Source organism: Oncorhynchus nerka, linkage group LG17 (genome assembly GCF_034236695.1).
Source record: "Oncorhynchus nerka isolate Pitt River linkage group LG17, Oner_Uvic_2.0, whole genome shotgun sequence".
Lineage (NCBI taxonomy): Eukaryota > Metazoa > Chordata > Actinopteri > Salmoniformes > Salmonidae > Oncorhynchus > Oncorhynchus nerka.
The window spans coordinates 51,845,724-51,858,231 of record NC_088412.1 but is presented as its reverse complement, the minus strand read 5'-3'; the positions used below and the strand labels follow the sequence as shown (position 1 = coordinate 51,858,231).

The 12,508-nt window shown below is 49.8% G+C and overlaps 1 protein-coding gene across 1 annotated transcript in view; it reads left to right on the top strand.

Moving 5' to 3' along the window:
• LOC115145420 (rho GTPase-activating protein 39-like) overlaps positions 1-12,508 on the top strand; it is a 210,739-nt gene that overhangs the window by 181,135 nt on the left and 17,096 nt on the right. The window contains exons 10-12 of the mRNA XM_065003224.1: positions 1,299-1,372; positions 8,134-8,333; positions 8,930-9,021. Coding sequence (XP_064859296.1) covers positions 1,299-1,372; positions 8,134-8,333; positions 8,930-9,021 — 366 coding nt within the window. The remainder of the gene's footprint in view (positions 1-1,298; positions 1,373-8,133; positions 8,334-8,929; positions 9,022-12,508) is intronic.

The following is a 12,508-nucleotide window of genomic DNA, read 5'->3' as shown; positions in this document are numbered from 1 at the left end:
CAGCAGAACTACCCTGTGCCACCCACATACAAACGAGTGGATTTGGCTATTTCAGCCACAACCGTGGGCAAACGGGTGTATAAAATCCAGCACACAGCCATGCAATCTCCCCAGACAAAGAATGGCCTTACTGAAGAGCTCAGTGACGTTCAACGTGGTGCTTTCATAGGATGCCATCTTTCCAACAAGTCAGTTCATCATGTTTCTGCCCTGCTAGAGCTGCCCTGATCAACTGTAAGTGCTGTTATTGTGAAGTGGAAATGTCTAAGCGTTGCAACACTCACTACCGAGTTCCAAACTGCCTCTGAAAGCAACGTCAGCACAAGAACTGTTTGTCGGGAGCTTCATGAAATGGGTTTCCATGTCACAATGCTGGAGGGGTGTAAAGCTGGCCGCCATTGAAATCTGAAGCAGTGGAATGAATCACGCTTCACCATCTGGCAGTCCGATGGACGAATCTGGGTTTGGCGGATGCCAATACATAGTGCCAACTGTAAAGTTTGGTGGAGGAGAAATAATGGTCTGGGGCTGTTGGAACGCCGACTCAGAGCCAGGCCTAATCGTCCCCTCATCAGTGCCCAACTTCACTAATGCTCTTGTGGCTGAATGGAAGCAAGTCCCCACAGCAATGTCCCAACATCTAGAGGAAAGCCTTCCCAGAAGAGTGGAGGCTGGTATAGCAGCAGAGGGGGGACCAACTCCATATTAATGCCTTCCCAGAAGAGTGGAGGCTGGTATAGCAGCAGAGGGGGGACCAACTCCATATTAATGCCTTCCCAGAAGAGTGGAGGCTGGTATAGCAGCAGAGGGGGGACCAACTCCATATTAATGCCTTCCCAGAAGAGTGGAGGCTGGTATAGCAGCAGAGGGGGGACCAACTCCATATTAATGCCTTCCCAGAAGAGTGGAGGCTGGTATAGCAGCAGAGGGGGGACCAACTCCATATTAATGCCTTCCCAGAAGAGTGGAGGCTGGTATAGCAGCAGAGGGGGGACCAACTCCATATTAATGCCTTCCCAGAAGAGTGGAGGCTGGTATCGCAGCAGAGGGGGGACCAACTCCATATTAATGCCCATGATTTTGGAATGAGATGTTCGACGAGCAGGTGTCCACATACTTTTTGTCATGCAGTGTACATGCGTGTGTGTTTATTCTCTGTTCCCTCGCTATACCTGTGCTTTGAGTCCGCTAATCTTCGTTAATTTCAACTCATTACTGTATGATCTAACAACTAACCTGTGTGTGTGTGTGTGTGTGTGTGTGTGTGTGTGTGTGTGTGCGTGTATGTTTTTCTCCAGGAGTGGCGATAAGCGGCTATGCCAAATACTGTTACCGTAAACTGCAGAAGGCTGCTCTGACCGGAGCTAAGAAGGTATAAGGGGACTCCATCTGGGGGTGCGGGACTCCATCTGGGGGGGGACTCCATCTGGGGGGGACTCCATCTGGGGGGACTCCATCTGGGGGGTGCGGGACTCCATCTGGGGGACGACTCCATCTGGGGGTGCGGGGGCGGGACTCCATCTGGGGGGGACTCCATCTGGGGGGGTGCGGGACTCCATCTGGGGGGGTGCAGGGGCGGGACTCCATCTGGGGGGGACTCCATCTGGGGGGGACTCCATCTGGGGGGGTGCGGGGGCGGGACTCCATCTGGGGGGGACTCCATCTGGGGTGCGGGACTCCATCTGGGGGGCGGGACTCCATCTGGGGGGGCGGGACTCCATCTGGGGGGGACTCCATTTTTTATTTCACCTTTATTTAACCAGGTAGGCAAGTTGAGAACAAGTTCTCATTTACAATTGCGACCTGGCCAAGATAAAGCAAAGCAGTTCGACACATACAACGACACAGAGTTACACATGGAGTAAAACAAACATACAGTCAATAATACAGTAAAAAAACAAGTCTATATACAATGTGAGCAAATTAGGTGAGAAGGAGGTAAAGGCAAAAAGGCCATGGTGGCAAAGTAAATACAATATAGCAAGTAAAACACTGGAATGGTAGTTTTGCAATGGAAGAATGTGCAAAGTAGAAATAAAAATAATGGGGTGCAAAGGAGCAAAATAAATAAATAAATTAAATACAGTTGGGAAAGAGGTAGTTGTTTGGGCTAAATTATAGGTGGGCTATGTACAGGTGCAGTAATCTGTAAGATGCTCTGACAGTTGGTGCTTAAAGCTAGTGAGGGAGATAAGTGTTTCCAATTTAAGAGATTTTTGTAGTTCGTTCCAGTCATTGGCAGCAGAGAACTGGAAGGAGAGGCGGCCAAAGAAAGAATTGGTTTTGGGGGTGACTAGAGAGATATACCTGCTGGAGCGTGTGCTACAGGTGGGAGATGCTATGGTGACCAGCGAGCTGAGATAAGGGGGACTTTACCTAGCAGGGTCTTGTAGATGACATGGAGCCAGTGGGTTTGGCGACGAGTATGAAGCGAGGGCCAGCCAACGACAGCGTACAGGTCGCAATGGTGGGTAGTATATGGGGCTTTGGTGACAAAACGGATTGCACTGTGATAGACTGCATCCAATTTGTTGAGTAGGGTATTGGAGGCTATTTTGTAAATGACATCGCCAAAGTCGAGGATTGGTAGGATGGTCAATTTTACAAGGGTATGTTTGGCAGCATGAGTGAAGGATGCTTTGTTGCGAAATAGGAAGCCAATTCTGGATTTAACTTTGGATTGGAGATGTTTGATATGGGTCTGGAAGGAGAGTTTACAGTCTAACCAGACACCTATGTATTTGTAGTTGTCCACGTATTCTAAGTCAGAGCCGTCCAGAGTAGTGATGTTGGACAGGCGGGTAGGTGCAGGTAGCGATCGGTTGAAGAGCATGCATTTAGTTTTACTTGTATTTAAGAGCAATTGGAGGCCACGGAAGGAGAGTTGTATGGCATTGAAGCTTGCCTGGAGGGTTGTTAACACAGTGTCCAAAGAAGGGCCGGAAGTATACAGAATGGTGTCGTCTGCGTAGAGGTGGATCAGAGACTCACCAGCAGCAAGAGCGACCTCATTGATGTATACAGAGAAGAGAGTCGGTCCAAGAATTGAACCCTGTGGCACCCCCATAGAGACTGCCAAAGGTCCGGACAGCAGACCCTCCGATTTGACACACTGAACTCTATCAGAGAAGTAGTTGGTGAACCAGGCGAGGCAATCATTTGAGAAACCAAGGCTGTCGAGTCTGCCGATGAGGATGTGGTGGTTGACAGAGTCGAAAGCCTTGGCCAGATCAATGAATACGGCTGCACAGTAATGTTTCTTATCGATGGCGGTTAAGATATCGTTTAGGACCTTGAGCGTGGCTGAGGTGCACCCATGACCAGCTCTGAAACCAGATTGCATAGCAGAGAAGGTATGGTGAGATTCGAAATGGTCGGTAATCTGTTTGTTGACTTGGCTTTCGAAGACCTTAGAAAGGCATGGTAGGATAGATATAGGTCTGTAGCAGTTTGGGTCAAGAGTGTCCCCCCCTTTGAAGAGGGGGATGACCGCAGCTGCTTTCCAATCTTTGGGAATCTCAGATGACACGAAAGAGAGGTTGAACAGGCTAGTAATAGGGGTGGCAACAATTTCGGCAGATAATTTTAGAAAGAAAGGGTCCAGATTGTCTAGCCCGGCTGATTTGTAGGGGTCCAGATTTTTCAGCTCTTTCAGAACTTTTTCAGAACAGCTGAATGGATTTGGGAGAAGGAGAAATGGGGAAGGCTTGGGCGAGTTGCTGTTGGGGGTGCAGTGCTGTTGACCGGGGTAGGAGTTGCCAGGTGGAAAGCATGGCCAGCCGTAGAAAAATGCTTATTGAAATTCTCAATTATGGTGGATTTATCAGTGGTGACAGTGTTTCCTATCTTCAGTGCAGTGGGCAGCTGGGAGGAGGTGTTCTTATTCTCCATGGACTTTACAGTGTCCCAGAACTTTTTAGAGTTAGTGTTGCAGGAAGCAAATTTCTGCTTGAAAAAGCTAGCCTTGGCTTTTCTAACTGCCTGTGTATAACGGTTTCTAGCTTCCTGAACAGCTGCATATCACGGGGCTGTTCGATGCTAATGCAGAACGCCATAGGATGTTTTTGTGTTGGTTAAGGGCAGTCAGGTCTGGGGAGAACCAAGGGCTATATCTGTTCCTGGTTCTAATTTTCTTGAATGGGGCATGTTTATTTAAGATTGTTAGGAAGGCATTTTTAAAAATATCCAGGCATCCTCTACTGACGGGATGAGATCAATATCCTTCCAGGACACCCCGGCCAGGTCGATTAGAAAGGCCTGCTCGCTGAAGTGTTTCAGGGAGCGTTTTACAGTGATGAGTGGAGGTCGTTTGACCGCTGACCCATTACGGATGCAGGCAATGAGGCAGTGATCGCTGAGATCTTGGTTGAAGACAGCAGAGGTGTATTTAGAGGGGAAGTTGGTTAGGATGATATCTATGAGGGTGCCCGTGTTTAAGGCTTTGGGGGTACCTGGTAGGTTCATTGATAATTTGTGTGAGATTGAGGGCATCAAGTTTAGATTGTAGGATGGCTGGGGTGTTAAGCATGTTCCAGTTTAGGTCGCCTAGCAGCACGAGCTCTGAAGATAGATGGGGGCAATCAGTTCACATATGGTGTCCAGAGCACAGCTGGGGGCAGAGGGTGGTCTATAGCAGGCGGCAACGGTGAGAGACTTGTTTTTAGAGAGGTGGATTTTTAAAAGTAGAAGTTCAAATTGTTTGGGTACAGACCTGGATAGTAGGACAGAACTCTGCAGGCTATCTTTGCAGTAGATTGCAACACCGCCCCCTTTGGCAGTTCTATCTTGTCTGAAAATGTTGTAGTTTGGAATTAAAATTTCTGAATTTTTGGTGGTCTTCCTAAGCCAGGATTCAGACACAGCTAGAACATCCGGGTTGGCAGAGTGTGCTAAAGCAGTGAAAAGAACAAACTTAGGGAGGAGGCTTCTAATGTTAACATGCATGAAACCAAGGCTATTACGGTTACAGAAGTCATCAAAAGAGAGCGTTCCGTTGTTCATCTATCCATCTGGGGGGGGACTCCATCTGGGGGGGGGGGGCGGGACTCCATCTGGGGGGGTGCGGGACTCCATCTGGGGGGGGTGCGGGACTCCATCTGGTGGGGGACTCCATCTGGGGGTGCGGGACTCCATCTGGGGGAGGGGCGGGACTCCATCTGGGGGGCGGGACTCCATCTGGGGGGACTCCATCTGGGGGGGCAGTCTGCTTTTCTTCCTCCACTTTTAGCTGTAGTCCGGGGTTAGTTAGTTGTAAGTTAGCTGAGCGCACGGAGATCGAGTGCAACGAGGTCTGTGCGCTAACTACTAACTATCCCCGCGGCAACCACATACCACTTAATGAACACCCCTCCTCACGCCACACACACTCACTCACACACGCATACACAGACAGAGGCACACTATACACACACCCCTCCTCACACGGCATACCCCACCACCCTCTGATTAAGAATCCCATATCAGCTCCCGAGGATGGGAATGGGAATATGGGACACGATGCCCTACAGAAACATGCAGTGTCACCACTGACTTGTATTGCTTTAAGCTCCTGTTTTCTAAGTAGGAAATCAATAAGTAGATGCTTGAGGGGATAAGCTGAACTCCAGATAGAATCATTATGTATCACCTCGTTTATTACCCTTGGTTTTGTTTCCGTTTGTGTGACAGAGGACTTCCTTTGTTTCCATTTCATTAGCCTCTCATTTCAATCATCTCCCTATACCTGTGTGTGTGTGTGTGTGTGTGTGTGTGTGTGTGTGTGTGTGTGTGTGTGTGTGTGTGTGTGTGTGTGTGTGTGTGTGTGTGTGTGTGTGTCTTAATTGAGTTATTGTTTCAGCAAGCGGTGCACATAATGCAGTTTATTATTAATTTAATGTCTGGAGCAGAATTCCTGCTGAGAACGCTAGGACAACACACACACACAGACAAATAAACACATACAGTCTCACTTTATCACCCCCCCTCCACACACACACACACACACACACACACACACACAGACAAATAAACACATACAGTCTCACTTTATCACCCCCCCTCCACACACACACACACACACACACACACACAGACAAATAAACACATATAGTCTCACTTTATCACCCCCCCTCCACACACACACACACACACACAGACAAATAAACACATACAGTCTCACTTTATCACCCCCCCTCCACACACACACACACACACACAGACAAATAAACACATACAGTCTCACTTTATCACCCCCCTCCACACACACACACGCACACACTTTCTTAACCTGTCCACCAATTAAAGGGGCCCTTCAGGCAGATGTATCTTCTGAGTGTTTTTAAACCAGATCACATGACTTCACAGTCTGCAGGGTTGCGTGCGTGTGTGTCTGTGTGTCCTTGGGTATATATGCGTGAGTGAGTATGTATGTGCGCATGTGTGTTGGCATGCGTACGGAGAGTGATGGGGGGGTCTGGGTGTCATGGAAACAGCCTCCAGGGAGACATTCCATTCCGTTGTTCATCTATCCTTCCCCTGACCTATAAAACACTATCTGACTCACTGTCTCACTAAACCGGTTCTAGTCGATACTAGCCCAGTTAGCTGTCTGTTTTGACCAGTGCCAATCATTATCAGGCAAGTCCACTGGTTTAAATGATTTGTAATAGAACAGCCTCTCTCTACTGTTGTCCAGTGACGATCTCTTCTGTGACCTACTGACATCTGACCTTTTGATTGTCCTAGTTTTTCCCCCTAGTAACTCTCTCTATGTCCTAGTTCCTCCTCCCTCTGCCTATCTGTGTACCAAAGACTTCACCGTGGGTGTATAGTATCAGAGCCAGCAGCATTGCATCAAATGTTGCAGGAAAATAAATCAGAGTATCTGTTATCCGTGTGTAAATCAGACTACTAGCCAGCATCTAGCTCAGTTTTTCCGAATGGAAAGAGAATCATATAATCATGAGGTGTATTCATGCACAATATTAGGAACCTAGAAATAGAATGAATAGAGCTGACATGATCCCCTATTCTATCTGAAAGACGATCATATAAATTCAACACCATGGAGGAATAATTCTACTTCCTGTCATGAAATGGTGCTGTTCCCACTCCGGCCACAGGAGGGGGCCAGTGAGGCTGTCTCTCATCTGCTGTCTACAACTCTATCTGGAGAGGCAGAAACAGAGGTCTGAACAGAAGCAAAGGATAGGCGAGGGAGAGACAGATGAAGAGAGAGAACAAGGGAAAGAGGGATGAACAGAGGAAAGGAGCAGTGGAGGGGAATTGATTGGGAGGAAGACGAATAGACAGGGAATGAAAGAGGAGAGAGCGAGGGATGGATTGATAGTGGTGGGTAATGTAATTCATTGGTCGTGTGTGTGTGTGGCGTGTGTGTGTATGCTCCCATCACATGTGGTGATGCCAGTCTGTGCTAGCGGGCACTGGTGGTTGGCATTGTGTATGTGAGGCATGTAGAGTGTGCCAGCATCTCTACAGGGTGGTAATAGAGACAGTTTGTCACTTGGTGGACTCATACACACATACACCCTGACCGCATCCCATAGCCTGAGGCCCAGTGTTTGACTGGTATTAACCCCAGAGCAGAGCCTTTTCCAGGCGATTAATAGGATTCTCTCTCTCTCTCTCTCTCTCTCTCTCTCTCTCTCTCTCTCTCTCTCTCTCTCTCTCTCTCTCTCAATAATTCATTTAGATACATTTATGAAGGTCATACCAGTATTTTTCAGTAAATGCACGGTTGCTGAATATGTAATGTGTTGCTTTAGCTACACCTCGAGAGCTGTAGCGTTGTGTTATGTTATCGTGAAACTGCACATCCCCTCGTTGATTATCCCTCTACCACACGGTATGACACAATGCAACTTGTTTTGTTGGAGTGATGTATGTATTTTGTCGTTTTCTAAATAGATGCGCAATGTTGTGTGTTGTTCGTGGGGCTCACTTTAAAAAGAGACTCGGGTCTCAATGTTGACTGTCCGTATAGATATAGTTACGTAAACATGTGTGTGTGTGTGTTGTTATCCGTGGGTTGTAGAAGCACATAGTAGTTGTGTCTTATCTAACAACCAAGTACGTGTGTTCCTGTGTGTGTGTGTGTGTGTGTGTGTGTGTGTGTGTGTGTGTGTTGTTATCCAGGGGTTGCAGAAGCCGTGTCTGGAGGAGATTAAACATGCCAGGAACGCCATATTCAGCCCCTCCATGTTTGGCTCCTCCCTGGAGGATGTGATGTCACTGCAGAAGGAGCGTTACCCCGACAGCCAGCTGCCCTGGGTCCAGACACGCCTCTCAGAGGAGGTTCTGGGGCTCAACGGAGACCAGACAGAGGGCATCTTCAGGTCCGTACCTAACTCTCAGTCACTAGTACGAGGGAGGGAAAGAGGGAGGAGTTAGTTGTAGTAGACACGCCTGTCAGTGAATGTCCTGGTAGTCATCAGAGACCAGACAGAGGGCATCTTCAGGTCCGTACCTAACTCTCAGTCACTAGTACGAGGGAGGGAAAGAGGGAGGAGTTAGTTGTAGTAGACACGCCTGTCAGTGAATGTCCTGGTAGTCATCAGAGACCAGACAGAGGGCATCTTCAGGTCCGTACCTAACTCTCAGTCACTAGTACGAGGGAGGGAAAGAGGGAGGAGTTAGTTGTAGTAGACACGCCTGTCAGTGAATGTCCTGGTAGTCATCAGAGACCAGACAGAGGGCATCTTCAGGTCCGTACCTAACTCTCAGTCACTAGTATGAGGGAGGGAAAGAGGGAGGAGTTAGTTGTAGTAGACACGCCTGTCAGTGAATGTCCTGGTAGTCATCAGAGACCAGACAGAGGGAGAGCGATAAATGGAAGAGATAAAGGGATTGGTAAGGATGGACATGCTGTGAGGAATGATTTTTATATGTGAGGAGGAGGAGTCTAATGTGTCTCTGATCCCTGACCTCACAGGGTTCCAGGTGACATAGATGAGGTCAACGCCCTCAAGCTGCAGGTGGACCAATGGAAGATCCCCACGGATCTGGAGGACCCTCACATCCCAGGTAACACACACACACATCCTAGGTCCTGATCCACTGTATACTCTCCCTCTTCCCTCCCTCTTCCCTCCCTCCTACCCTCCACTAGCCCCAGGCCCTCTGCAGTGCTCTAATTCTCTCTGAGTATTAATAGACCCAACACCAAAGCATGCTGGGAGCAATGTGCCTGCTGCAAAACTACAGTCATTTCAAAAAAGATTCCTTCTAGAAGGAAGAGAGCAGTTCTGGCTGTAGGTTGGAGAGAGCCAGTTCGTGCTTTACTAGGTCATTAGTCATAACTCTATTACCAGCACAGAGACACTTGGACGAACCACATTTACATTTAAGTCATTTAGCAGACGCTCTTATCCAGAGCGACTTACAAATTGGTGCTTTCACCTTATGACATCCAGTGGAACAGCCACTTTACAATAGTGCATCTAAGTCTTTTAAGGGGGGTGAGAAGGATTACTTTATCCTATTCCTTAAAGAGGTGGGGTTTCAGGTGTCTCCGGAAGGTGGTGATTGACTCCGCTGTCCTGGCGTCGTGAGGGAGTTTGTTCCACCATTGGGGGGCCAGAGCAGCGAACAGTTTTGACTGGGCTGAGCTGGAACTGTACTTCCTCAGTGGTAGGGAGGCGAGCAGGCCAGAGGTGGATGAACGCAGTGCCCTTGTTTGGGTGTAGGGCCTGATCAGAGCCTGGAGGTACTGAGGTGCCGTTCCCCTCACAGCTCCGTAGGCAAGCACCATGGTCTTGTAGCGGATGCGAGCTTCAACTGGAAGCCAGTGGAGAGAGCGGAGGAGCGGGGTGACGTGAGAGAACTTGGGAAGGTTGAACACCAGACGGGCTGCGGCGTTCTGGATGAGTTGTAGGGGTTTAATGGCACAGGCAGGGAGCCCAGCCAACAGTGAGTTGCAGTAATCCAGACGGGAGATGACAAGTGCCTGGATTAGGACCTGCGCCGCTTCCTGTGTGAGGCAGGGTCGTACTCTGCGGATGTTGTAGAGCATGAACCTACAGGAACGGGCCACCGCCTTGATGTTAGTTGAGAACGACAGGGTGTTGTCCAGGATCACGCCAAGGTTCTTAGCGCTCTGGGAGGAGGACACGATGGAGTTGTCAACCGTGATGGCGAGATCATGGAACGGGCAGTCCTTCCCGGGAGGAAGAGCAGCTCCGTCTTGCCGAGGTTCAGCTTGAGGTGGTGATCCGTCATCCACACTGATATGTCTGCCAGACATGCAGAGATGCGATTCGCCACCTGGTCATCAGAGGGGGGAAAGGAGAAGATTAATTGTGTGTCGTCTGCATAGCAATGATAGGAGAGACCATGTGAGGTTATGACAGAGCCAAGTGACTTGGTGTATAGCGAGAATAGGAGAGGGCCTAGAACAGAGCCCTGGGGGACACCAGTGGTGAGAGCGCGTGGTGAGGAGACAGATTCTCGCCACGCCACCTGGTAGGAGCGACCTGTCAGGTAGGACGCAATCCAAGCGTGGGCCGCGCCGGAGATGCCCAACTCGGAGAGGGTGGAGAGGAGGATCTGATGGTTCACAGTATCGAAGGCAGCCGATAGGTCTAGAAGGATGAGAGCAGAGGAGAGAGAGTTAGCTTTAGCAGTGCGGAGTGGCTCCGTGATACAGAGAAGAGCAGTCTCAGTTGAATGACTAGTCTTGAAACCTGACTGATTTGGATCAAGAAGGTCATTCTGAGAGAGATAGCGGGAGAGCTGGCCAAGGACGGCACGTTCAAGAGTTTTGGAGAGAAAAGAAAGAAGGGATACTGGTCTGTAGTTGTTGACATCGGAGGGATCGAGTGTAGGTTTTTTCAGAAGGGGTGCAACTCTCGCTCTCTTGAAGACGGGAGGGACGTAGCCAGCGGTCAGGGATGAGTTGATGAGCGAGGTGAGGTAAGGGAGAAGGTCACCGGAAATGGTCTGGAGAAGAGAGGAGGGGTTAGGGTCAAGCGGGCAGGTTGTTGGGCGGACGGCCGTCACAAGACGCGAGATGTCATCTGGAGAGAGAGGGGAGAAAGAGGTCAGAGCACAGGGTAGGGCAGTGTGAGCAGAACCAGCGGTGTCGTTTGACTTAGCAAACGAGGATCGGATGTCGTCGACCTTCTTTTCAAAATGGTTGACGAAGTCATCTGCAGAGGGGGAGGGGAGGAGGATTCAGGAGGGAGGAGAAGGTGGCAAAGAGCTTCCTAGGGTTAGAGGCAGATGCTTGGAATTTAGAGTGGTAGAAAGTGGCTTTAGCAGCAGAGACAGAGGAGGAAAATGTAGAGAGGAGGGAGTGAAAGGATGCCAGGTCCGCAGGGAGGCGAGTTTTCCTTCATTTCCGCTCGGCTGCCCGGAGCCCTGTTCTGTGAGCTCGCAATGAGTCGTCGAGCCACGGAGCGGGAGGGAGGACCGAGCCGGCCTGGAGGATAGGGGACATAGAGAGTCAAAGGATGCAGAAAGGGAGGAGAGGAGGGTTGAGGAGGCAGAATCAGGAGATAGGTTGGAGAAGGTTTGAGCAGAGGGAAGAGATGATAGGATGGAAGAGGAGAGAGTAGCGGGGAGAGAGAGCGAAGGTTGGGACGGCGCGATACCATCCGAGTAGGGGCAGTGTGGGAAGTGTTGGATGAGAGCGAGAGGGAAAAGGATACAAGGTAGTGGTCGGAGACTTGGAGGGGAGTTGCAATGAGGTTAGTGGAAGAACAGCATCTAGTAAAGATGAGGTCGAGCGTATTGCCTGCCTTGTGAGTAGGGGGAAGGTGAGAGGGTGAGGTCAAAAGAGGAGAGGAGTGGAAAGAAGGAGGCAGAGAGGAATGAGTCAAAGGTAGACGTGGGGAGGTTAAAGTCGCCCAGAACTGTGAGAGGTGAGCCGTCCTCAGGAAAGGAGCTTATCAAGGCATCAAGCTCATTGATGAACTCTCCGAGGGAACCTGGAGGGCGATAAATGATAAGGATGTTAAGCTTGAAAGGGCTGGTAACTGTGACAGCATGGAATTCAAAGGAGGCGATAGACAGATGGGTAAGGGGAGAAAGAGAGTATGACCACTTGGGAGAGATGAGGATCCCGGTGCCACCACCCCGCTGACCAGAAGCTCTCGGGGTGTGCGAGAACACGTGGGCGGACGAAGAGAGAGCAGTAGGAGTAGCGGTGTTGTCTGTGGTGATCCATGTTTCCGTCAGTGCCAAGAAGTCGAGGGACTGGAGGGAGGCATAGGCTGAGATGAACTCTGCCTTGTTGGCCGCAGATCGGCAGTTCCAGAGGCTACCGGAGACCTGGAACTCCACGTGGGTCGTGCGCGCTGGGACCACCAGATATGGGTGGCCGCGGCCACGCGGTGTGGAGCGTTTGTATGGTCTGTGCAGAGAGGAGAGAACAGGGATAGACAGACACATAGTTGACAGGCTACAGAAGAGGCTACGCTAATGCAAAGGAGATTGGAATGACAAGTGGACTACACGTCTCGAATGTTCAGAAAGTTAAGCTTACGTAGCAAGAATCTAATTGACTAAAATT